Here is a 26,449-nt window from a genome sequence, read left to right as displayed (position 1 = left end):
TTTTCAAGAAAAGCTTGATTTTATGGAAAGGTCGACTCAAACACTTCCAAAAAACAGAAAACCCAGGGTCATTTTACGGAGTTAATACTGGTGTTTCTGCTGGAGATGACGTATGCAGGAGGTGCAGTTGCGGCTACAGTGAAAGGAGACGTGTTGAATTGTGTTCATTGGGTTTCTTGCTTTAGTGATGACGTTCATTGTCGCTGTACGGTTCCTGTTTTCGATGCAGCGCTCTGTTCTAATGCGCTTTTCTATTATATCATAATGATGTTGGCGTCATAATGATGGTGGTATGACCGCCTAAGGCCTAGGGTAGGGGGAGGGTGGGGGGTGTGGGCAAGGGGGTGGCATGGCCCGCCACTGGGGGCACAGCCCACCCCTGACAGTGCGTGTACATCGGTAAAAACTGCACGACTCAAATGCTATAATTTTCATGTCACAATTTTAATAAAAGTAATAAAAACTCGAACGACAATCGAGAGAAAAACCTTCAAAGCGAAGAAGGAAAAAAAAAATGTCGTCGTGGAAATGGTTGGGGTTTAAAATAAAAACTTCGGTTTCACGTTGCGTTTGGGACGCATCATATATCATTCGTTCAGATATTCTTAAGGCACGGCTCTGAATTATACCATGTTAACACCCCCCCCCCCCCACACACACACACACCCCTTCTAATTAAATCTAATTATTTCCCTTAAAAAAAAAAAATACAAAGTACCGTATGTACAATAAGAATCGTTGAAAGGATGCACAGACATCCAGTCTCTGTTCTTTGTATTATTGCTGATGGAAAAAAAAAAATATACCTGAAATAAAGCTGTAAACAAACGAAAAACACCCTCCGAGTGTTACTATACGTTATCTCGTAACTTCAAAAACGGAAATGAGTGAATTCAGTGAAAGCTGGTCGATGGGGAAATGTAGCAGCGTCCCAGCACAAATGCGTTCTTCACAGGAGGCACATCCCACACTCAAATGTCCATCTCGAACTGGCTGTCATCAGCTGCAGAAGAAAACACAGAGGTTACAATATACTGCAAGCAGAGGGGGAAAAACACAACCTGTCTGAGGGGGAGGCGACACCTAGACGGGGACAATATGCCTGTCTCTTTAGTGTGGGCGAAGCCGACAAGATATTGTTCATCACCTATTACTGCAATTCATCATGTTGACTCAGATGTAGCAACATAGAGGGCATGTGATCATGTTTATTTAGAAGTCAATGCAGCTCGGAGGGCATGTCATCATGTTGACTAACACGTAGAGGCACCTTAGAGGGCATTTGGTTATATTTACTCGTATATTGGGGAATCAAGCCTACACACACACACACACACACCTCCTGAATAACACTCAAATCTTACTCCTAGTTTATGAGTAACTGATCATTCAGAGGGACTTTTATTATATAAAAGTCCCATATATAATATATAAAACATTATTTCTCGTGAAGAAACAACTATACAGCTGTTATAATGCACCTGCTAACAGGAAGTGTTTTAATGACATTTCACAACATTAAATGTTACGCAAAAATGATTTGATGTAAACGTAATAACACACTTGATGCTGGTGTTAAAAAATTAAGGAACCTCTGCTCGTGATTCTGACGGACGGCATCACACTCCCTCGCTGCTGATTATTTCCCTAAATCAGCCCATAGGCTATGTTTTATTAGGCTCATTTTTGTGCTTGTAGATTCACTTTACCTGCTGCATCCTTTTCTTCCTCCAGCTCCTCTTTCAATTCCTCAAGTTTGCCCAGTGGATGATTGGAAGGAACCGTCACCCCGGGTATCTGGGGCAGGCAGCAGGGCGGGGTCCGAGCGATCGGCGAGTTCCTACACTCCAGCAAGAACTTTCTGTCATAAATGATACGAGTGCCTGTAGACGGAGGAGAAACAATTCAAAGCCATTATTATTCACATCAAGATCCCAGAGGAATCATCATCATCACATCTGTTCAAACATGTACACTTTAAATGATGGAAAATGAAAGATTTATAGATTATTTTAAAGATCGTGTTGCAATTTACTCATAATAATAATAATAATAAAAATTTATCAGCACACAAAATACATGATTCAGTGCGTCAGTTTTTAAATCACAGTGTTTTTTTTATTAATACAATTTATTATTATTGTCAATAATTATTATTATTATTATTATTATTGTTGACAATAATAATAAATATTAATTATTATTTGTGATCAAGATTTTAACAGTTTACATTTTTAAAACTATTTTAAATAAAATGCCTGCTTGGTTAAATATTATATACGTTTTATCATTTATATAATATTTTATAAAAAATAAAATACAATAAATCAAAGTAATGCAATACATTTTATTATATTAAATTGAGTAATCAATTAAATTGGTTCTATGAATCTTTGTAAAAGTGTGTGTGTGTGTGTGAGTTTTACATTTAATAATTAATTTTCTAAAAGATATGAGCTACTTATTTCGTCAACAAACGTCTTCATTCCTTCCACCCTTCATTTATTCACTCCCTCGACATGCAGAATTGTCACGATTTCCTTTTAAGAGAAATTCTTGAAGTTGGACATAAAACGCTAAATAATCCATAGCGCTTCCTGGTTAGCGGCTAACGCTAGCGCTATGGATTCTTTAGCGTTTTCATGCATGCGTAAAAAACAAATCGTATTTCCAGTAAGGAGCAAACAGCCACAGTGATACTGCACTAACGATAGTTTTTTATACCCCTGCCAATGTTGTGTATGTTATCAAGTCTTTTGATGATAATAATAATTTAAAAGATAATAATAAAATTAAATGCACTGGACAAAAAAAAAAACATTGCACTGATTATTTCCACACAGTGTTAAACAGATCTTTTGACCATGACAAAGCGCTCAGTGTGAACAAAACCCAAAGGCTTTAAAGTAACACACCAGGCTTTGTGTGTGTTAAGAGAGAAGTGCTCGTAGGAATCTGAATGAGCCGAGCTGACGAGTTCAGCCTTGGCAGCTGTGCTGAAGTTCTAGGAAATCAGAGCACATGTTCGAGTTGGAGGGAGCCATTTTGAGGCAGGACAAACCACTTGAAGGTTGCGCAACTTCTGAATGTGTACAAACTGTACAAACGAGGCGTGTTTTTTTTTTATCTTTAAGATAGAAAGCAGAGCTGAGACCTTAATGTAGAGCTGTAAAGAGGGGCGAGGAGATCTGGCTGAAGTTTGACCAGTACGAGAGGTGGTGCTACTCTGCTACTCTCGGGGGATGTACCGTATCCATGCTTTCTATCAAAAAGCACAAAAACATGTTATGCAACCTTGTCTTTTTTTTTTTTTTTTTTGTGCACCGTGTTCATGAAAAAAAAGGGGGTGAAGGAGCAGGGAGGGGAAAACGAAGACACTGGGAGCAATGTTTTAACAACAACGAGGTTCTGCTTCGCTTCCACTCAGACTCAACTTTTATTGACTATAAATTCAAATAGGTTTTATTATACACACACACACACACACACACACACACACACACACACACACACACACACACCAAGACTAAATGAAGCTTTTTCACATGTTGGTACTTTAAGTGTTTCCATTTGGGGAGACTTTTACTTCACTACATTTTAAAGTCAAATTTTTTACTTTTTACTCAACTACATTTTGCGAAATCGGTCGTTCATTTTTATTTCACGAGGATAAAAACAACATAACCGCTCAAACACGCAGCGAGTCACCAATCAGGATCGAGCGCACGCGCCGTTTATAATCTTGTTTTGATTGCCGCTTTGTGTATCTACTGATTACCAAGATACAGTTCAGCATCAGTTCAACATCACAAAGAACATTCAGAGAGGAAGAAATGATGAAGAAACTCTAGACTTTTTTTTAGTTGAAAAGAAGGTTTTGGGTTCATGATCATTGCAATAGAAATCAGTGTTTTGAGTCATTAATATCATTCTCTTAATAGATCAGTGTGCTGAGAGTCACATTCGAGTCTTTACACATAAACTGAGATGATTAAGTAAAAATTATTGTGAAAAAAATGATAATAGGAAAATTATAGTGATAAATCATAGTACTTTGGATACTTAAGTACATCAAAGGTAAATACTGTAGGTAACATTTTACCTGCTGTATCTCTGAATTAACTCAAGTACATGGTTTGTCTAATTCAACCCTCTTTTCTTTCATTTATTTTTATTTTATTACTATGAGGAAAAATGTATAACGATGTGTGAAAACTATATTTGAAGTGAGACTTGGGCTGATTTCTTTCTAGTCCAGACTGTAGATGTAAATGTAGACTGTAGATGCAGTAAAAAAAACAAAAAAAAAACACGATGGTGGTGGTTTCCAGATTTAAACCAACCGAGTCTCCATGTTGTGCTGAGATCCTCCAGACACATCCACATGATCAGCAGTGATTAAAAAATAGAGACGTTTTTTTTACACGTCCTTCGAAAAATGTATCAGGAGGTAAAACTGAGAGTCAACGACCAAATTAAACACTGTGAATTGACGATTGGTTTAGGTTTGCGATTCCGTAGTGCTTTTCCCCTCATATCTATCTACAGTGTGCCACTTCCTCATTAATACAGCATAAAGAAGAATTTGTGATGTTTCTCAACCTTAATACTCGGTTCTGTGCCTCACATTTCACACGATCCTCACTCCTGTCACCGCAAGACACAAGAAACGATCTTAAACAGTAAACTTGGCCAGGCTGTCCTCTTTAACCTTCCTAGAAGTTTCAAATTTTTTGGCCCGGACATCAAGTTCTGGGTTATTCCTGAAATGCAACAGCTGTGGAAGCAGGGAAGGGCGACTTTCCAAGAAAATCCCTCCTACTTGGCATAGTGCTCCTGGAATGGACATGCACAAAAAAAATAAAAGAGCGTCTGATAGAAAGAGGAACTGGGTGCTCAGTTGATGAGTGCTGGGTGGAGACTGTTCATCAACTGTTTTTGTTTTTCTTACAGCTTCTGGAGTGCGGTATCTCCACAGCAAACAAGCTATGAATAGATAAAATATCTTACTGTTACATAACAAACCAGTTGTCCGGTCTGATAAGGAACCTGGTCTGATTAGTTTATATGGGATGTAGAACATGCAATGAAGAGAAAAATGAAGTTTTTAGTTACTTTTCTTTTAGAAGTTTTAAAGTATTAAAGCTCTTGTAAGTGTCCTAGAGGAGAGACAAATCCCCACCACTTGCTGGTTTATAAATGATATGGCCACCATTTGTTGTGTTTTTGGCTGTTTGAAAGCTCAGATGGAGCAACAAAGCAGAACTAAAAAGCTCTAAGAAGAACAGTTATATATAGTCAGCATGTTTAGAACAATCTCGTTGATTTGTTTTTCATCAATTGCTTTTCTAACAAAATGATTGTATAGTCCTGAAGAATGTTTGAAAGGTGTAAAAAGTTTTGCTGCAAGTTGTAGAGTTTGTGAACTGGATGTGTGCCACTTATTTACACCATGCACAGTTCAATCCTGCTCAGTTGGAGGGGGGAAAACCCCTCCACACTGTACCCCTTTTTTGGGAAGAAGCATGTGCTCACCTCCTGGTGTGGTGGAGAACAGGGTTCCTCCAGGCGTCTGGCTGTAGCAGTCTGGGAGCTGAGACCAGTCCTTCAGCTGGATCACACGGGTCGGGATGGGACAGCTTCTGGTCTTCTGTGTGTTTCCTGACATGGTGTGATTTTTGGAAGCTTGAAAGTTCTGGAGAAGAAGCAGACAAATAGCTGTCCCACAATACAGCTGTTGATGATTCTGTTGATCTGACTTTCTCACTTTTCTTCACACTTCTTTGTCTTTCTTTCTGATCTGATTTTCTTGGCAAAACCTTCTGAGCAGCGTTCTAAAAGTGCATGGTTGCAGAAGCACAGAGGTTTCAGGAGCACTTGTACTTTTCCACAGCAGGATCTACAGGAGTGGGTGCAGGGTGTGTGTGTGTGTGTGGATATTTAACACCAACAGGCAGGACGTGCTGATTAGGGTTGCCATATTGGGAGGTTTCTATCCCAAAGATCAAAGTATACCCTAAAAGACTTTGATGTTTATAAGTAACATGTAAATGTGACCCGTAATTCTGTCCAAGCTAAATTTTCATAGTAAAACGTTATTACAATTTCAAACTAATTTATGAATGCTTTTTTGATTTGTTTGGACTTTGGTTACTTGATGGGATCTCTAGCAAAAAAACAACAAACAATTATTATTTTTTTTAAATAAATGATGCAGCAACGCTTTAATGGTTTATTCCAAACGTTTCTCATTTAAACACTGTGCACAAAATTTTCTGCAATTATCCACATATTGTACCTCATAGCTCGCTACTGGAAATCCAAACAAATTACAACTTTATACTAAATCTGATCCTTTACAAAAAGTTCAAATAAAACAAAAAAAGATTAATAGCCGTCAATATTCACATTTAGGTCCCAGAGAGAAGAAAACTGTATAACCAGTAAAGTAAAACGTTTGCAGCCCCTGAGGACAGAATTAATAAAACAGACTTAATTTAATTAGTAACCGAAATGGTCAAATAATAAACGGTCATGTCCATAAAATACAATAATGTATATAGATAACTTATGGATTGTTTTTATTTCCCCTCTAGGATAAAACCCACACTGCATTTCTGTAGAGTTTTATAGATATATTTAGAAACCTTGGGGGCAGGGGGTACACACTTTTGCACTCCACTGTAAAAAATAGAAACTCTAAGTACCTGACTTAGATTATGTATTGACTATAATCAATTTTTCAAGTATCTGATCTAAAAGAGGTCTATCTCTATGAATCATAAATGATACTGACTACATTTTTTATAGTTGTTTTTTATATTATACATTAATGCTTTTTATTGAAAAGAATAAAAAATCCAACCTGCTGTGTTTCTGAGAGTGATTTTAAATGCATTGCATTAAACTTTTTAGCATTGTTTGAACATTTCATTCACACTTTTAAGGTTTAGATTATTCGAGGTGTGCATTGGACCTACATCTTGTTGTGTTTTCTGTATAACACATATACTTCACAAGTATACAAAGTACATAAGAAGCATAAGATGTTTCTTAAATAATATGCTTTAATATAATACTCAATGTTAACCTTATACTAAGCTCTTGCATGTACTAAAATCAGATGGCAATATACAGAAAACATTTGTTTGGAGCTGGATGCAGTAAATCTTCTCACAGACTCCCACAATTTAATGATGGATAATGTAGAAAATATTGTAATTGATTTTTATTTGAGTGCACTGGGGTGAAAGGAAAAAGAAATAGCTGTGAGGTATTAACACGCCGTGCAATCTGGCAACCTTGAATACATGACTAGGATCATGTGATGGGGGATGCACTGGTGCACAAGTAAAAACAGCATTCAACCACGTGCTGTAAATAGGACGCTGAACACGTGCTCTGGAGTCCTGTCCGCCATTACTGTTGGGGGTCCGAATCAAAGCGCATGCGCACACTCGTACACACAATTTCATACATGCTGCATTATTTATCCCGAAAACCCTTCTGATTTTATGAGTCTATAAGACACGTGACAATATAACATTATATATATTTGATTTTCTTGGTGTTTTTTTTTTTTTTTTTAAACCGAATCCCCATACACATTAGCTATTTGGGAATTTGATATTGTAGACTACACGTTATTAATAATATGCACATTTTAGACACATTTCATTGCTTAAAAAAAAAAACTAAATAAAAAATATAAAACAACGCGAATCGATTCTTCGACTCCATCCATAGCGTAACGTAAAACCGACTCTGAGTCAGCTCGGTCATTGTTTTGGAATCGTTCACCTAGATTCGACTCAAGTGAATTATTGACGGATTCGACTCTCAACCGATTCCGAGTTTCTGCGTATAATCAACGTATTGAGTCGAGCCGACTCTCGGGAATGTATTCTCGATTCAGTGTCAAATTCGTTATTTCGGTTCCCTCTCGATCGCGCATGCGTATTATTAGTTCACGCATGCTTATTGGTATTATTGCTCTAGGAATTCCCCATTTTTATACCGGTGGAAACAAAAGCTTGCCGCTTTAAAGGTAGGTAGAGGTAGTTCGGTTATTCAGAACGTATAATATGTGTCTAATAATAATTCTTTATATATTTATAAAATGTTGAGTGATTTGGTTGAATGAAAGCTTGAATGTAGTATGTAATAAGTCCAATAAAAGGTCCTGATTATTGTTAGCTAGCTAACCCGAGTAACTAGCACACAATTGAATGGATAAACTTGGGTGTATTTTATGTATTTATTCAATATAACATTGTTAAATCCGCTTTATTTGGGTTTGTAGAGGCTTTTCCGAGGTTTTAATACTCTTTCTTCATGACATACTGCTTCCTTTTGGATGTACAGTAATAGAATGGAGGTCTATTTTGCTTTAATGCATTAAAGATGGAATCTTTTTTTTCTCCAGGTTCACAAATAATCCAGGAGATATCTCGAATGTGATTTATAAACAAACAATGGCTTTATCAAGCAGTATGTTAATTCACTGAGAAATCCTGTTTGGAAAACTGACTTACATTAACTGCATGTTTGTGTTATGGGTCAATTTGTAGCCCCCTGATTGGTCAATGTAGATTGTGTGGGCGGAGCTTTGGAAATCAATTGGGAAATGACGATCTTAATTGACCCGGTATATAATTTGTGTATTTACACAAAGCCAGCAGGACCCTAAACTTTTTCACATCACAGACTAGTTTTACGCAAGACACTTGTTCCACACAGGTTCTGGGAGTTGTCTTAAGCAGTAAAGTGTATATTATATTACTATTATACATATTGTATGATTTAATTATTACATATATAAAGAAACTGTAACTTGACTCACCATAACACAGAATCAGTAATCAGTACAAGCTATGTTTATAGATGTAAGCAAAAAAAAAGGCAATAAAATCTAAATAAAACATATGGTATTTGAAAGTTTTTGGCCCAGTACCAAATGATTCATGGCCTGGTACTGGTCCTTGGCCCTAGCGGTTGGCGACCCCAGCACTACAGAACAGTGAAATTCTTTCCTCACATATCCAAGCTTGTAGAAAGCTGGAGTCAGTGCGTACCCCCAGCAGTGACCATGAAGCGGCTCAAACCGAAAAAATTCTGAAACCTCCTTTTTTTTTTTACTGTCTGTGTCAATGAAGCATGGCAGATGGAGAGGGTTTCGTGGTGCGAGTGCGAGGATTGCCATGGTCCTGTTCAGCCGATGAAGTCCAAAGATTCTTCTCAGGTAACATGAAAACCTCGTACGCATTGCTAACAAAGATCTCATCCGGATACCAATGTAAACCACGGGCTTCAAACGTATCGCAGAATGTAAGATCGCGAACAACGGCACGAGCATCCACTTCACCTATACGAGGGAAGGCCGGCCGAGCGGAGAGGCGTTTGTGGAGTTCGAAAACGAGGACGATCTGAAGATCGCTGTAAAGAAGGACCGAGAAACCATGGGACACCGTTATGTAGAAGGTGAAGATTCTGAAAAGGATTTGGGGGAAGAAAAACAAAACAAAACAAACATACGAGTGATGTGACCAGGTACTGAGTGAGCATTGTATTGTTTCAGTTTTCAAATCCAACAGTGTGGAAATGGACTGGGTTTTAAAGCACACCGGTCCTAACTGTCCAGACACGGCAGGAGACGGCCTGGTCAGGCTCCGAGGTCTGCCCTTTGGCTGCAGCAAAGAGGAGATTGTTCAGTTTTTTGCAGGTACGCCAACCAGCACTTAGGGTTCTTCTCCTGCACCTCATCAATAACAAACTCTCAGTATATGTCATTGTTTGAAATACTTTGGTTTGTACAGTTGTAATATATAAAAAAAACCCATACAGACCAAAATGTCGGTTATGTAATAATTCTCATTACTGAATGGTTGCCTCATGTTAAGACCTTTGCATGAATCTTGGGGTGTTTTTCCACTGCACACTCATACCAGTACCTGGCCTAAAGAGGTACCAACAGAACCTGGGGTTCCTCCTCATCACAGGCTGGAACGAATAAAGCAGTTTTGAGCAAATACTGCATTCAGAAATATTTTAATACTGACGACCTTTAAAAGAACCAGATGTTTCTTCACATATTCAAACAATGTTAGGAGGCTGGGGTCAGAGTGCACGGTCAGCCATGATACAGGGCCCCTAGAGGACAGAGGGTTAAGCACCTTACTGAAGGGCCCAAGAGTGGCAGCTTGGCGACACTGTAGCTTAAATTCAACAAAACCTTTACGCTTTAGCTACACGTGCTCTTGGGAGTCTGTACATTTATTGAAAGACTCACTAATATAAACCTGGACCTGATGGACTTCAGATCATATCAGCACTTTTATTTTTTTTTATTACATAGTGTTTAGCAGACACACTTATACAGGGTCACCTGTAGAAGATCTTTGGAGTCCTGGTCAAAAGATAACCAGGTCAAGGGGTGGGAGTACCATTGAGTACCAGTGAGTACCATTGAGTAGGTTTTGAAAACTAGCTGTTTACATGCGAAGCCCCCCCAATACTATCAGTTTCTGTTGATATCAGGAACCTTTTGCTACTAGATCAGTGGCCAATCAGTGGTTCCTGTAACGTGTGCAGTGGAAAACATCCTATAAAGATCTTTTGGGTACCTGATGCTACTTTCTCATACCATTTTAATAATATATAATTCCATAAATTGATCACATAGTACATATCACCCATCTAGTATTTCCATGTAACCTCATTTCTTATGTACGTAAGTTCCCTTAGCAAACTATAAGTCTTTGTCAATGGGCTTGTGATTTAATGTCCCCCACTGGGGTTATCTGTCCTTGGGTTGAAGGGTTGGAAATCGTGCCAAATGGGATAACATTGCCGGTGGACTTCCAGGGGAGGAGTACGGGGGAGGCCTTCGTGCAGTTTGCTTCACAGGATATAGCTGAAAAGGCTCTAAAGAAACACAAGGAAAGAATAGGGCACAGGTGGGGATGGTTGGCTGGTTGGCTGGATAAGTTGCTTTTCTTATGGTGTACACCTCTCAACAATTACATGCACTGCAGAAATGGCAAGAGCTTCTCTCAAAACTGTTAGCAATAACCACCACACATAGCAGCAGCTTCTTTTTTTTATTTCGAGGCCCATTTTTTACGAAACCACATTAGTGCTGAGTGATTCATCGAACGAACCTCTCGGGAAATTCACGTCCGAAGGCTAAATCGAGGTCGTGAAGCGACTCAAACCGAGCCAAAGGACATTTCAGCTCTAAAACACCCCCTCCTCAGGCAACGTGCATGTTGTTTTGCATTTTCATTTGTTCTCGATTAGAAAGAAAACACGCTGAAACTTTCACCGCTACACAAAGCCATCGAATACGTGTGCAATGTGTCGCGTATAACTGAGGAATCAGGATCCGAAGGTCTCGGGTTGGATGGGATGTTCACTCAGCACTAAGTCTAACGGGATTTCTCCCGTTTTTTTTTTTTTTTATTCACTTCAGAACATGAGGACCCGGTACCAAAGGTAATCCTGAGTCAAACATGACTGACTGAAGTCTACTTTGTTTTCTGTACTCTAGACGTAGAACTTAAAAGTAACAAAAAAGTAGTATGTATATATAATATATATAGTGGTAATAATGATTCTTTAATAATAATAATAATAATAATAATAATACTGTGAATAAGTGGCCATAAGAAAAGCTGAATGAGGGTTTGACTGAGAAGTTTCCATTTCATTTTCAAAAGCGGAGTCATTGCCAGTTATTCAGTGCTGCAGTTTTTAGGGTTTTTATTATTTCCTGTGCACGCAGCAATGCTCTGTATGTTCGGCGCCGTAGACCGCGGTTCCAACGGTGTGCTTTGGCCCTCGTAGGTACATAGAGATTTTCAAGAGCAGCCGCGCAGAAGTGCGTACACACTACGAGCCGCAGAGGAAGGTGATGGGAATGCAGAGGCCAGGACCCTACGACCGGCCGGGCGGCCGCGGATACAACAGCATGAGCCGGGGGGTCTCGTTCGAGCGCGTGCGACGTGGAGGATACGGAGGAGGTACGGACCTGGACACGACACGTCCTTGTTAGAATTACACTTTATTAAAGCGTATTGTATAATATTCATATAAAATTCTCCAACGATTTCATGGATCTCCTGCTGCTGTTTCAGATGGGCGTTACGGGGACGGCGGTTCCTCTTTTCAGAGCACGACCGGTCACTGTGTGCATATGAGAGGCCTCCCGTACAGAGCCACAGAAACCGACATCTATAACGTGAGCTCCTGCGTTACACTTTGACCCGCACGTGCATTAGTGTGTCCAAATGATCTGATCAGCGAAATGCCTCCTGATTCACCAAATTAGGATTAACGTATAGGGTCGATGGAGCTATTTTTAAACACTGTTTTTAATTCTACATTGCAGTTTTTCTCTCCTCTGAACCCGGTGCGTGTGCACATGGAGATCGGACCTGACGGGAGAGTAACCGGCGAAGCAGACGTGGAGTTCGCGACGCACGAAGACGCCGTAGCCGCCATGTCAAAAGACAAAGCCAATATGCGTGAGGATTAGGATCTTTTTTTTTTTGTGTGTGTGTATAATATAAAATATGCTATATATAACATAAAGGTTTTATACACACCTCAACCTGACCTTAAGATTGGCATTTGCATCTTTTTTTTGAACATCCCATCACACGGATTTATTCAGCCACAAAGGTGTTAATGTGGACAAAAAGTATTGGGACACCTGATTTTTTTCAGCCGTATGTGGTTCACAAAGTTGGAGGCACGCATGAACTCACCTGACTTTACTTATACCCTTATGTCTGAGCAAGCACAAATCTCCACATGCACATTCCAGAATCTAGTGGAACATCTTCCCAGAAAAGTGCAGGATATTATAAGAGAAAATGGAGACTCAATGTGAAATTTGCAAATCTGTCATATGAGTGAGATACGATGCCTACAGACATGTAATGTTTTGTAATCGAAAATACGGAAGAGAAATCGAAATAAAAGCACAAAGTTTTAATTTCTTGCAGAGCATCGTTACGTCGAGCTGTTCCTGAACTCAACAGCAGGGGGCAGCAGTGGCGGATATGGAGGTCAGATGATGGGAGCAATGGGTTTGTCTTTAGATGGGTTGCATTTTGCTGGCGGTTAAATGCCTTGTCTCTGCGTGTATCTCAGGAAACCAGTCGTCTTACGGACACGGCGGTCAGCAGATGAGCTCCGGATACAGCGGCGGCTACAGCAACCAGAGCAGCATGGGAGGATACGGTGATTACAGTGAGTGTCGGCTCTGCTTCATGTACATTCAACAGTTCATAAGCAAACCTTTTCATTAGCCATTCATGTGGCACTGACAGCAGTGCATAAAACCAATACAGGTCTTCAGTTAATGTTTGCATCCAACATTAGAAGAAAAACGTAAAATGTCCTCGGGATATTCGTCGAAATGACTAGACTTTGTACTGTAGGTGTGTTTTGTTTGGGTGTTTGCGATATAGACTCCATAAGGTCAAATCGCTAAAACAACAATTGCGATATTATCGTAGACGATATATATCGTACAGCCCTACACGGAGAGTCTGCCGCTGAAAGACCCTGCCGATGAGACAAAGCAGAGGAGAACAACCAGCCTGGAGAAGTTCTACAATCACTTGAATAATCACTCCGTAAACAGAAAGGCATTTTCGCGTTTTACGTCAAACCGTGAGGTTCTTTCTCGCAGTTTGTTTTTTCCTCACATGTTTGATGTGAACACTAACCGAAGAGTGTTTATGCTTTAGAGTTTAAGTTACAATTGTGGTTATAGTGATTTTAATGTTCATGTTAACGAGTGGTGCTCGCAGGTCCTGACGTGTGTATTCGTCCCTCCTGTCAGGTAATCAGGGCGGAATGGGGAGTAGTTACTACGGCGGGGGAAGCCGCGGCTCCATGGGGATGAACGGCCTGAACAGCAGCATGGGTGGAGGCTGGGGCATGTAGCTACAACCAGCTCCGGTCTCCACTAACTCCCGGATTTCACGTTTCTCTACGATTTCTTTAGCTTTCTTAGCATCCGTTTTTTTTTTTTGTGTTTTTTTTTTTTTTTTTAAAGCAAGTGAAAACCTTTTCCAGTTTTATTTTTCGTTGTTTTGTATCGAAGGTGAAGTACATTTCCAGACGTTACCTTAGCCGTAAACATTGCCTGTCGATTAGTTGAAGTATTTATATGCACAAGGACGACTTTCTTGACTGTCTGGGGAAAGGGGGGGTGGGGTGGGATTCAGATTTGTAGCGTGAAGCTGATTTTGTTGGAAAGCATGAATGCAGAGGGAGCTGTAGCTGTAGCGTAATGTTCAGTAGATGCATGTATTGTTTATAGTGTTTTGATCGTGCGCTCTTCTCTCTCTAACTGTAATTTTCTTTCTTCTAATGCGATGCGAGGAACAGATCGACGTCCAGCTTTAGGTTGTTGCACACGAGCGGATATTTTTTGCTGGGGCAGTGTTTATTAAAATCGGTATCGTTCCATTGAACAAGTGTGATTTTAAAGTATTTTTTTCCCCCCTAAAAAAAAAAAAAAAAAAAGTTAAAAGTGTTGGTCGTAAAGAGTGAAAATTCTCGCTTTGTTGTTCAGATGAAACGATGCAAAAACCTTTGATCTAACGGCAGAAATAAAACCCAGACTGCTCAAACAAAAAAGAGATACACAATGGTTAATACAGGTTTAATTTTATTTTACAGAAACTTAAAAAAATCTCCTCCTGGTGTTATATAGATGCGTTTTTGTCCGGATAGTCAAGCAATAGTTTTGGCACTGTTTTATTCGTTTAGCTAAAGCATTTGTTAGTCGTAGACCTAAAAGATATACACACACACACACACACACACACACAATCTGACTAGACAATGAAATTAGACAGAAAACGTGTGTGTGTGTGTGTGTGAGAGAGATCCACCATGACTATAAAACAAAGTTAAAGTTTCTTGTGCACTAAGCAATGCTATGTTATGATCCATTATATATTGGAGTTTGTGGGGGTTTATGTCTGTATTTAGATGTCAGTCAGGTGAGAAGGCCTTCAGTGCATTCAGCATTCAATTCATCTCAAAGGTGTTGAATATGCTAAAGATCTTCCACTCTAACCCATATAAAGCATAGCTTCCTGGAGCTGGCTTTGTGCACAGGAGTATTGTTATGCTATAACAGGTATTGGCTTTGGGTCTCAGTTTAAGTGAAGGAACGTTTTAAATCCTACTGCATCCATAAACAATTCAGTGCCTCCAGGTTTGTGGGAAAACCACATATGGCTGTAAAAGTCAAGTGTCCCAATACTTTTGAGCACCCAGTATATTTTAGATCTAAAAGACCCATGCTAATATGACCTACGTTTTATTAGTTATATCCAGCATGTGTCTTTATATCTTATACATAATTTTTACATCAAATGCTCCAATCAAAGCTGTTTTCTGTAAGATTAGTTTTCTTGCGTCCGTTTAAATCAACTCAGAAATCCCATTATAGTATTTACGTTTAAATTAGTTTATTTATTTGTAATAATATTGCACTTGGGCAGGCAGTAGTTCGATCTTACACAACACAGCTTTAAGAAAAGCACTTTTAAGAAAAGAAAATGACGATCTCCCGATAATCACGCTTATAAAAGGGCACACGATAGAAGAAATAAATTCTTGCACACGTCTTTACAGGTGCGTGAAAGATTCTGAAAAAGTTGTCAAAGTCTTTCTCTCTAAAATGGAGAAAAATCAGCAAATCGTATATTACTATTAGTATCATTATGCATTACATTGTATTAGTCCTCTTAAAAAAAAAAAAACATTGTCCCTGTAGAAGAAATTAAAAAAATGACTTTGCATATAATTATCCAATGTATCCACTGTATCGCATGCGAGCTAAAAAGGTTTCAGACAAACAGAAGCCCCTTAAAAAACCGGCGATGCATATTTATGAATCTGATCAGCCTCGTGGTCTCGGCCTGCGGTTGGTCACGTTCGTCAGGAGCTGCTGGAGCTTCTCTGAAGCAGGAGGGAATGACAGACGTCGCAGACGCGCACCGGTCTGGGGTACGACGGCAGCGCTAGCTCGTTACTGGAACAGCTGCTGCAGTAAATGTCTCCACAGTTCCTACAGTGGTGCTGAAAGGACAGCGGTGTTAGCAGCGGAACAGTAAAAACAGATCTGAACGTAGACGCAAAACAGGGACGCTCACTTTTCTGCGGGCGATGGAGAATTCCTTCAGGCACTGCTTACACTGCGTGGCTTCGTCGTCTTTCAGCCAGGCGTGACCCTAATCAAGGACGAACCACATCCAGTTTCTTTGGCCCAAAATCAATAACATTATGAGCACCTGCCTAATATTGTGTTGGTCTCCTATTCGCTAACAAAACAGTTCTGACACATCAAACATTAAACAACATGAACTTCTGCAGGAGCTCGTATGTTGGATCGGACCACACGGACCAGCCTTCACGCCCCATAACCCTGTCTCCCTGGTCACCACTGTTCCTTCCTTGGAGCACTTTTTTTTTTTTTTTTTTGCAGACCAGGAACATCCCATAAGAGCTACAGATTTGGAGATGCTCTGACCCAGACGTCTAGACGTCACAAAATCTCTACATCCAACACCTACAATCAGCATTTCTACCTTTAGCCACTATAATCACCATCAAGAATATACAAAACCTGTTGTAAATCAGGCCACGCCCACTTCAGGTTCTCTGACCAGATACATCATGTGATCTTTATTTGCTCAAATAAATGACCACTGCACCAAATCAGATCATTTCCTGTAATAATCCAATAAATTCTTTTTTTTTACCTGAAATAAATGCAGTTCTGTTGTTGTAAAATCAAACAAAAAGACTAAAATGTGTGCATTTTGGAAGCACCTGTGAAGGAACTGCTCACCTTTAATGCTTTATTGACCTCTTTAAAGTCCTCCATCTTCAGTTTAGACCTGCGGAGAAGAACGGCGGTGTAATTAATTCTACGTGAATTGTAATTTGTAATGATTACAAAAGTATTGACAATATAAATATTATAAATGTGTGTTAGTCGTACTGGCTGAGGTGAAGGCCCATCTCCTGCAGTGCCTGCTCCTGCTCCTCGCACAGCTGCTGCAGCTGTTTCTTCTCCTGCCGCAGGTCCAGCATTTCCTGTTACGAGAGTGCAGTGATGAAGTAAATACAGTTCACGCTATGACCTGCTGCTTTTTATTTATTTTTGTAACACAGGGTTCTTACACATTTTTGCAGACTCAAATATGCAGATTTCTGTAATTTTTTTTAAAGACCATTTTTAACATCAGAAATAAGGATTTTTAAAATTCCAGTTATAAAAAGCGTCACGTTACAATTTCCGACGTCAGTCCGAATCTCTGATGTATGCGATTATATTAGCAGATAATTGCCAGAAGATTGTAGCTACAGCAGCTCATACAAATAAATACCAAAACACATTCAATCATTTAAACTGTAAAGCTTTAATACTACAGGAACAGAAGGATTGTTCATGTGCAGTTCACCAAGAAACTACAAAAATCAGAACTAAAGTCTATTAAAGAGCTCTTGATGTCCCCTTTTGAGTATGGTTCCTCTCAAGGTTTCTTCCTCATAACATCTAGGAGTGTTTCCTTGCCACAGGCGCCATGGCTGCTTATCAGGAGTAAATACACATCGTTCACCTCAACTGTTAAATTCTGTAAAGCTGCTTTGAGACAATGTCTCTTGTGAAAAGCGCAATAGAAATAAACTTGAATTATTAGGGCAGAAGTATGGAAACAAAAATATTTTCTTTTCTCCGCTGTACTAATCCAGACCTGGAAATCAGTCATCAAATTCCATACTTTTCCGAAACGCCTATGAACCCTGTTTTAGCCGTTGTGACAAAGAAACGTAGAGTCGCTGAAATTAGGCATAAAACACTTAGGAAGGTGAAGTTAGAGGAAAATAATCAGCGGTGGAACGATGTGGTCTGGTGCAAAAGGGATCCCATTAAATATTTTTATTCCGTTTACACTACAGAAATTAATGAGTTAATGGTTAATGAGTGTGTGTGTGTGTCTGACCATCTGAAGGCCTTGCAGCTGTTGCAGCTGTGTGCGCAGTTCGGTGCTGTTGTCCTGTTCACGCTGTAGATCTCTCTGCAAACTTTGCCTCTGCTCCTTCTCCCTGCTTAGCTCCGCCTCCAGCCCCGCCCTGACAAGCGCACACAGACACTAAAGCTGACATTTTATTCGCAATTATAATGTGCAATCCACCATCCCCCGTTGCTGCCTGTTACTTGTTCAGTACCTCAGCGTGTCGAGCTCGGCGAGACGCTTCTGCAGCGCGTCCACTTTCCCTTTCATATCCGCGCACATCGATTTCTGACTCTCCTCCCTGCTCTTCCTTCCGTTCTCGGAGTTCTGTAACCTGCAGCGTCCGAACAGAAACACCATGAGAACTCCAAACACTACTCAGGCTTCCTGGATTGTGGAAGCCACTCCGAGTTGTACCTCAGTTCCAGCTGTTTCATTGCCGTTTCCATCTGTTTTATCTTCTCCCCCAGTCTCTCAGCCTCCTCTTCTTTTCTCTGCACCATGCTGCCAGCATCCTTCAACAACCAGCAGGGGGCGATAGAGAGACCAGAACAGCAGCGTGAACACACACAATACGAGAAATCGTGAATCATTTCAAAGAAAAAGAAAAAAGATCCACTCATTACCTGCGCCTTGTTAAACATCTGCAGGTTGAGAGTTTTGACCTGGTCCAGTTGTTGTCGCAGAGCCGCCAGTGTGTCATGCTTCTCATGAATATCCTTCTCTAGCAGCTTCATGGCCACTTCCATCTCCTGCTTCAGCCCCATCTGCAGATCCAGCTCCTTCTGCAGCTCCTGTACAACCAACACACTCCAGCTGAAGCTCTAATGCAGCTCGTTTAATTAGATCCTTTTTACTGTATTGGTGGGACGTGTGTGTGCGAGGGAGTGTCTCTGACCTGGCGAATGCGCGTCTCCTCCTTGTATTGCTTCCACACTACGTTATACATTTCATCCAGACCTTGCCGCGTCTGCTTGTAGGTCTCCAGCTCTACCTGGCTGTCCTGCAGAGTCACCTGGAGGAACAGGAAGTGCATCTGCAGTTATAATCCCCACGATGCACTGGTGCAGGAATCGCTGTTGTTTCTTAAACCCACCTCTTCTTTTCTCTGGCTGCTCTGAAGGATAGTGGCGTTTTCCTGCTGGAGCTGCTGCTGCTCCTCTCTCAGAGAATTGATGCGGTCCGTAGCTGCTGAGAGCTGCACATCACACCCACACTCTTACTGTATATAGTATGCAAATTATCGGATCGGATTGAGGAAAATAAAAAACCTTAACGTGCGCTCTGACCTCCTCTATTAGTTTAGAGTTCGTTTTCTCCAAAGAGTCCATCTTGGACTGGAGGTCCGTCACTGTGCCGCTCAGATGGCGATTCAGTTCCTCAATGTAGTGCTTCTGATCCAGAATCGCTGTCATTTTAGTGTCACTGGCAACCGGAACAGCAATTTAAACCAAATATGAGAACATGATCAGCCCTATAGTGTTATTAGGGGTCAAGCATCAAGCGTCTTCTCATTGTTATAAACACGATCAGGCGTAACATTAGAACATTATGAGCGATGAAGTGGTCATTATGTTCTGCCTGATCGGGGTATAAAATGCTTAGTTTTGCGAAAAGTCTCAGCTTATATCAAGGCTCACTCAAACATCTGGCAAATTTGGACGAATGATTGCAGTAAAAACTCAAACACCGTCATCGGTGCCCAGTTTGACATCTGCTCAAATAGGAGACTCAAATTAATGAGGAATCTAAGCTTGGATTTGAGATGCTGTTACTCACTCTTGTGGGTTCTCGGTTGTCTGAGGGTCCTTTAGGTATAGTGAGAAATCAATGACACCCACCTGAAACCAGAGAATGCACTCCGAATCAAACACTTGTAGCATCTGTCGCTGTTTCTGGGGCCATTTTTATACGCAGATGTTTCTGGATATGTGTGTGTGTGTGTTCTGGTTCTAACCTGAGAATCCAGGTCTTCCCCTTTCACACACAGATTGGCATCGATGACGTTCAGCCCCACCAGCATGCCCACAACCACAGCTCCTTCTTCCTCCGTTATTAAAGCTCCCAGCTCGTAAAACTCCCTGTTACACAGCACACAAATCTTACACGCACTTCTTTAAAAAAAAACACCTCTTTATCAAGGGTGCCAATAATTCAGAGCGGTGTGTATATTTCTAATTATTCATGTCAGAGATGAGCAGAACCGGTGATCATCAGCTCACCCCAGAAGGTCTTTCCTGCTTATGAGAACTTTCAAGTAATCCGCCACTTTCTTCTGCATGAGAGCCAAATGCAGCCAGGCTCGAGCTCGGCCCAGTCCTGTCCTGTGAAATAAACAAATAGAAACATATCAGGATAAAAAAAAAAAAAAAAAACTATACACTGTATGTCCGAAAGTATTGGGACACCTGACTTTTCCAGCCATACATGGTTCAGGATGCATAGCATTAAATTCACTTAAACTAGGAGACTCGAACCTGTTCCAGCATGACAACACCCCTGTGAACAAAGACCAGCTCCATGAAGATCTGCTTTACATGGGTTGGAGTGAAAGATCTTCTGCTATACAGCTCTGACCCTGTTGAACACCTTCGGGATAAATGTGAATGCTGACTGCACTCCAGGTCTCCTCACCTACATCACTACTTCACTACTACACCCTGGTGGTTGAACGAGCATAAATCCTCACAAGCACAATTCAAATTCAGAAGAGTAGAGGTTGCTATTAACAACAAATCTGGACTAAATTTGTAAAAAAAAAAAAACATATCGTCAGGTGACCACAGACTTTTGCCTTTATAGTACATTATTAAAACGTGCAGTTTTCTTTTTAACTTCACAGATTTTCAGGATCCGACTCTAAAAGTAAAAGAGAGAATGTCATTATTCCAATAGCGTCAACACGATGGTCACTATTACATATGCGTGCCGAGTGAATAGGAACGATCTCCATACACACACACACACACACACACACACACACACACACACACACACACACACACACACACACACCCACACCCACACCCACACCCACACGACAGGATTTACGGAATCAGCTGCTAAACACTGGCTTTGATACCTGTTGTCTTTTTTGACCCTATTCACCTTTCTAAGGAAGATACACACACAGACAGAGACTCACTTGAGTCCAGGCATGTCTCGTACGCTCGTGGCGAGGTCTGCAGACTCGGGGCACAGCTTCTCCACCAGCTCCAGAGGAGCCCAGATCGATTTATTCTGCCCAATGAACGACTTCTTTACTGCAATATAGTACAGGAGAGAAATGTATGCACAAGCATGAATTATACAAATAAAAATTGTCCAAAAATTATTTTAATTATGAACATTTTTTTTTATAATTTACTTTTCAGTCCGTGTTTGAGGCAGTGTTCCAGTACGACAAAGAACTGCTGCAGAGGAGGATAATCGGAGTCGAGCGTCCGACCCAGGCTGAGAGAGGACTGGATCAGAGCTTTTATACTGAGCTTCATCATGGATAACAGATTGGATCGCTCGACAGACACCGGATCCTTCATACCTGTAAAAGACACAAAGGTTTATGCATTACTAACATATCCATAAACACAGGAAATAAGCAGTTTTAAAAAATATACAGAGGATTACTGGTCACTGATATGGATGGTCTTTAAAGCCCACTCATCCCACTATGTGTAATATATGATTGAATAAAGATATTTAAATAAATGGGGGAAAAAACACTAATACCCCCTTTTTTTTCCCCTCTCAACTGATACACGTCTGGATGTAAAACTGAGGTGCTGCACACCTTTAAAATCTTATATATTGTATTTAGCATTAGAACTTCTGCTAGTTTCCACTGACAATCAGACGACACCTCCATTACAAGCTGCGGAGAAGCGTTAAACAAAAAAGGAGAGGAACCCGCAAACTGTCGCCTGAAACCAAAAGGAACTTGTTCTGCAAACAAAAGCGAATGCATACAGTAGAAAACCTTTGAACTCTGTAGAAAATAAGGAAGTGGCTCATTGGGGGGATGCTTTTCTTCAGTACCAGGATACTTCAGCCCCAAATCCAAGCTGGAGGTCTGTGGATATGGATTGTTGTGTTTTACAGCTTCCTATAAAAGGAGGAATTCCTGCCAATTCCGCATATCCAGGGAGTTAAAAGACTCAATGAACGATGGATGAAATGAATTTATTTAAGTATGCTGAAATGAACAAACACACTGATATACAAACAAAACAAACACACTAATAAACATGTAAACAATTTACTTATCCCGAGTTACTTCGATTGATCTCATACATACAACGGCTCTGGGGTTGACTGTGGATGGGATTTACACTCGCAACCTTCAGATTCAACATCTAGAGCTTTAACCACAAAACTACCACCTCCCCAAACACGTCTTCACAGAGCCGGCTTTGTGTCATCATGCAGGAACAGTGTTTGATTGTCTTCGTTCCAGTAAATGAAAATTGTCTCATTCTATTCGTTTATAAGCGCCTCGTTTCCATTCAATGGTACATACAGTGAGGAAAATAAGTATTTGAACACTCTGCTATTTTGCAAGTTCTCCCACTTAGAAATCATGGAGGGGTCTGAAATTGTCATCGTAGGTGCATGTCCACTGTGAGAGACATAATCTAAAAACAAAAATCCAGAAATCACAATGTATGATTTTTTTAACTATTTATTTGTATGATACAGCTGCAAATAAGTATTTGAACACCTGAGAAAGTCAATGTTAATATTTGGTACAGGAGCCTTTGTTTGCAATTACAGAGGTCAAACGTTTCCTGTAGTTTTTCACCAGGTTTGCACACACTGCAGGAGGGATTTTGGCCCACTCCTCCACACAGATCTTCTCTAGATCAGTCAGGTTTCTGGCCTGTCGCTGAGAAACACGGAGTTTGAGCTCCCTCCAAAGATTCTCTATTGGGTTTAGGTCTGGAGACTGGCTAGGCCATGCCAGAACCTTGATATGCTTCTTACAGAGCCACTCTTTGGTTATCCTGGCTGTGTGCTTCAGGTCATTGTCATGTTGTAAGACCCAGCCTCGACCCATCTTCAATGCTTTAACTGAGGGAAGAAGGTTGTTCCCCAAAATCTCACAAAACATGGCCCCGGTCATCCTCTCCTTAATACAGTGCAGTCGCCCTGTCCCATGTGCAGAAAAACACCTCCAAAGCATGATGCTACCACCCCCATGCTTTACAGTAGGGATGGTGTTCTTGGGATGGTACTCATCATTCTTCTTCCTCCATACACGTTTAGTGGAATTATGACCCAAAAGTTCTATTTTGGTCTCATCTGACCACATGACTTTCTCCCATGACTCCTCTGGATCATCCAAATGGTCATTGGCAAACTTAAGACGTGCCTGGACATGTGCTGGTTTAAGCAGGGGAACCTTCCGTGCCATGCATGATTTCAAACCATGACGTCTTAGTGTATTACCAACAGTAACCTTGGAAACGGTGGTCCCAGCTCTTTTCAGGTCATTGACCACCTCCTCCCGTGTAGTTCTGGGCTGATTTCTCACCTTCCTTAGGATCAGTGAGACCCCACGAGGTGAGATCTTGCATGTAGCCCCAGTCCGAGGGAGATTGACAGTCATGTTTAGCTTCTTCCATTTTCTAATGTTTGCTCCAACAGTGGACCTTTTTTCACCAAGCTGCTTAGCAATTTCCATGTAGCCCTTTCCAGCCTTGTGGAGGTGTACAATTTTGTCTCTAGTGTCTTTGGACAGCTCTTTGGTTTAGGCCATGTTAGTAGTTGGATTCTTACTGATTGTATGGGGTGGACAGGTGTCTTTATGCAGCTAACGACCTCAAACAGTTGAATCTAATTTAGGATAATAAATGTATTGAAGGTGGATATTTTAAAGGCAGACTAACAGGTCTTTGAGGGTCAGAATTCTAGCTGATAGACAGGTGTTCAAATACTTATTTGCAGCTGTTTCATATAAATAAATATTTAAAAAATCATATATTGTGATTTCTGGATTTTTTTTTTTTAGATTATGTCTCTCACAGTGGACATGCACCTACGATGACAATTTCAGACCCCTCCATGATTTCTAAGTGGGAGAACTTGCAAAATAGCAGGGTGTTCAAATACTTATTTTCCTCACTGTATGAGGTGTGTGTTAAGGTCAGGACGACATGTTGGCATTTTGTGTGTATAATACGTAAACGTAGCTCAGTGGTTGAGGCTCAGGGATTAAAAGGCTTGGGGGGTGTTCAAGGCCAAGGTGTTAAAAAATGACAATTATGGTCATAATAAATTATAAAGTCATTATAATACAGTTTCACACTGCTGTATGAAGAAATGTTTTCGATTAGAAAATGTTGGGCCCTTGAGCAAGGCCCTTAACCTTCTCTCTGAACACAGCTTTCTACCAATCTGGGATTTTTGAGGAAAGAACTTCACGGTGCTGTGATGTACATGTGACAAGTAAAAGCCTCCTGCTTTATACACAAGTCTAATACTTTAAATGTGCATGCAAATGTAGACACCAGAGGTTTTGAAATCCAGTCATATTAAAATGATTAAAAGTAATTGAGGGATGATGAAGGTTCTTTATAGGTTCTTGTAATATCCTGTAAAGTTTTTAAAGTACAGTAAACTAGACTTTTGTTTATTACACAGCATCAGTGACTCATATACATGATGTTCAGACAGTAACTAGAACGATGTGTCGTGTGTGTGTGTGTGTGTGTGTGTGTGTGTGTGTGTGTGTGTGTGTGTGTGTGTGTGTTTGTTTGTTTGTTTGTTTAACAGGTGTCCTACCTGGTTTTATGGAGTCAGAAGTGTCCGGGTTAAGAGCCTCAGACACGGATAAGGGGTTCCTCAAAGCAGCGCTGCTGATCGTTTCGGACGCTTTTCGGGCAAACGACAAAATAGGCGCCGACCACGAGCTATCAACGGCTTTCTCCTTCCTTCCTTCAGCCGTTTCGCCCACCGCGGTGTCGCCTTCCCCCGCAGCCCTGCCTGTTTCACCGTCTTCCACAGCGTTGTTTTGAACTTCACTGCTCGCATCTTCATCCGCCATTTTGGCTGAGCTTGAGATCACGTGACGCCAGGCATTAGCAATCGCGTGATCGCCAGGCTCAGATAATCGCTCACGGATCAGCGCCAAGCCAATAGGAGTGAGAAGATCTTATCGTTTTAGTGTATCGGTTCTTTGAATCTCGAATGAACGAATCATTTATTTTGAGTCATTTAGTTCATTCGGTTCCTTTGATCAGAATTTATTTTTTAATTCTTAATTAGCATATCCCCCCATCACGTCAACATACAAGAACTTTCACTATACTTTCAATAATAATAATAAAAAAGAACAATACAGCTAATGACAGATATAATAAACAGAAAGCTCGACTTTTATATCTTCTGGTCCATGTTTATTATTAGCCTTACAATTTGCTACTATAAAAATTATATTGCATTAGAATTAACATGTTAATATAATGCAATATAATTTCTATAGTTTGTACAATTTACACGTGTTCAACTTCATTTTCACAAGATTCAGTGTTTCCACACTGAGGTTTTTACTTAGAAATGGTCAAAATAATTGTGCATTTTATTCACGTAGTTTAAAAGACTCTGTTAAATGATTATTAAAGATTTGAGGGGTTTAAGGCAGAATTTATAACCACAATTTTGATTATAAAAAAAAAAAAAAAAAACATGCCGTGACCCGGATTCGAACCGGGGTTGCTGCGGCCACAACGCAGAGTACTAACCACTATACGATCACGGCGCGCCACCGTGAAGGTGAAAGATGGAGTAGCGTTGTATCTATATATGCCTTATGTACAAGTCAGTCAGTTCATATATCATGCTTCTGATCACCAGATTACCAGATCACTTTTTTCGGTGTTGACCTTCTTTTTTTTTCAGCGTGTGTAATAACCAACTCACGACTTCATTTAAAACACACAATATCTACAGCGATCTGAACAAGGTTGCCAGATTGTGTTATTAAAATTCTACCAGAAGTTGCCAGTTCGTGTCATTTTAACTGCATTTTATTTATGTTTTCTAATCATTTTTAACTAATAAAATAGGTTAATAGAAGTTTAGTCTGATGAACGATTTCAAGTAAATAAATCGTGTTTGTTATGATAAATATAATATAATAGTATAATATAATGAGTGATGCAGAACTGTGAAAATTCTGTTGAGCTGCAAAGAGAGAAAATGTAGTCATCCTTTTTGTTTCTGTCCACATCTAAATGTATAAAACAGTAATATAATAAATAGATGACAAAGTGGTTTGGGACACATTGGGAACACCTTTAGATGACCTGCCATCATTTTATATTCAAGGCACGTGTTTGTCGCTGTCCATGGTGTTGGAAATCGAGCACAAATTAACACTTTATTACATAAAAATACGC

At 40.3% G+C, this 26,449-nt stretch overlaps 3 protein-coding genes across 5 annotated transcripts; 1 reads left to right on the top strand and 2 right to left on the bottom strand.

The window, feature by feature from the left end:
* Positions 1-425: 425 nt before the first annotated feature.
* Positions 426-5,946, bottom strand: eif4ebp3l (eukaryotic translation initiation factor 4E binding protein 3, like). The gene is made up of 3 exons (XM_083559941.1): positions 5,536-5,946; positions 1,710-1,883; positions 426-1,003 (listed from the first exon to the last, which is right to left on the bottom strand). Exons 1-3 carry the CDS (start codon positions 5,666-5,668, stop codon positions 972-974), a joined length of 339 nt encoding a protein of 112 aa, XP_083416067.1. The 5' UTR covers positions 5,669-5,946; the 3' UTR covers positions 426-971.
* Positions 5,947-7,466: 1,520 nt separating this feature from the next.
* On the top strand, positions 7,467-16,588 carry hnrnph1 (heterogeneous nuclear ribonucleoprotein H1). Of its 2 annotated transcripts, none has more exons than XM_083560642.1 (11): positions 7,467-8,047; positions 9,156-9,241; positions 9,325-9,480; positions 9,578-9,721; positions 10,817-10,955; positions 11,845-12,020; positions 12,135-12,238; positions 12,389-12,524; positions 13,008-13,070; positions 13,156-13,254; positions 13,853-16,588. In XM_083560642.1, exons 2-11 carry the CDS (start codon positions 9,157-9,159, stop codon positions 13,954-13,956), a joined length of 1,206 nt encoding a protein of 401 aa, XP_083416768.1. In that variant the 5' UTR covers positions 7,467-8,047; position 9,156; the 3' UTR covers positions 13,957-16,588. The 2 variants fall into 2 exon arrangements, with proteins under 2 accessions (XP_083416768.1, XP_083416769.1); XM_083560643.1 differs by having other exon boundaries at positions 7,947-8,047; positions 13,156-13,258.
* rufy1 (RUN and FYVE domain containing 1) lies at positions 14,670-25,204 on the bottom strand. 2 transcript variants are annotated; one of them, XR_014536666.1, is made up of 17 exons: positions 24,834-25,204; positions 21,421-21,594; positions 21,199-21,316; positions 20,276-20,377; positions 20,011-20,134; positions 19,833-19,894; positions 19,343-19,478; positions 19,150-19,251; positions 18,952-19,068; positions 18,680-18,847; positions 18,471-18,568; positions 18,268-18,387; positions 17,783-18,171; positions 17,036-17,725; positions 16,883-16,931; positions 16,185-16,262; positions 14,670-16,110 (listed from the first exon to the last, which is right to left on the bottom strand). XR_014536666.1 is itself a non-coding variant. In XM_083560601.1 (17 exons), the coding sequence occupies exons 1-17, from the start codon at positions 25,093-25,095 to the stop codon at positions 15,970-15,972; spliced, it is 2,076 nt and encodes a 691-aa protein (XP_083416727.1). In that variant the 5' UTR covers positions 25,096-25,203; the 3' UTR covers positions 14,670-15,969. The 2 variants fall into 2 exon arrangements, 1 of the variants encoding a protein (XP_083416727.1); XM_083560601.1 differs by having other exon boundaries at positions 17,036-17,130; positions 18,042-18,171; positions 24,834-25,203.
* Between the last annotated feature and the right edge of the window lie 1,245 nt (positions 25,205-26,449).

Source organism: Silurus aristotelis, assembly GCF_946808225.1.
Source record: "Silurus aristotelis genome assembly, chromosome: 14".
NCBI lineage: Eukaryota > Metazoa > Chordata > Actinopteri > Siluriformes > Siluridae > Silurus > Silurus aristotelis.
This window is presented reverse-complemented; position numbering and strand designations above follow the sequence as displayed.

What these genes read in the sequence shown, in the direction of transcription:
- hnrnph1 (XM_083560642.1), top strand. Translation starts at nt 9,157, where the DNA reads ATGGCAGATGGAGAGGGTTTCGTGGTGCGAGTGCGAGGATTGCCATGG. An exon ending in AAGGAAAGAATAGGGCACAG is followed by an intron (nt 10,956 to 11,844) that starts GTGGGGATGGTT and finishes TGGCCCTCGTAG; the next exon opens with GTACATAGAGATTTTCAAGA. An exon ending in AAAAGACAAAGCCAATATGC is followed by an intron (nt 12,525 to 13,007) that starts GTGAGGATTAGG and finishes AATTTCTTGCAG; the next exon opens with AGCATCGTTACGTCGAGCTG.
- eif4ebp3l (XM_083559941.1), bottom strand. Translation starts at nt 5,668, where the DNA reads ATGTCAGGAAACACACAGAAGACCAGAAGCTGTCCCATCCCGACCCGT. An exon ending in GTTCTCCACCACACCAGGAG is followed by an intron (nt 1,884 to 5,535) that starts GTGAGCACATGC and finishes CTCCGTCTACAG; the next exon opens with GCACTCGTATCATTTATGAC. An exon ending in GGAAGAAAAGGATGCAGCAG is followed by an intron (nt 1,004 to 1,709) that starts GTAAAGTGAATC and finishes TTTCTTCTGCAG; the next exon opens with CTGATGACAGCCAGTTCGAG.
- rufy1 (XM_083560601.1), bottom strand. Translation starts at nt 25,095, where the DNA reads ATGGCGGATGAAGATGCGAGCAGTGAAGTTCAAAACAACGCTGTGGAA. An exon ending in TTCTGACTCCATAAAACCAG is followed by an intron (nt 21,595 to 24,833) that starts GTAGGACACCTG and finishes TGTCTTTTACAG; the next exon opens with GTATGAAGGATCCGGTGTCT. An exon ending in AGATGTTTAACAAGGCGCAG is followed by an intron (nt 18,569 to 18,679) that starts GTAATGAGTGGA and finishes TGGTTGTTGAAG; the next exon opens with GATGCTGGCAGCATGGTGCA.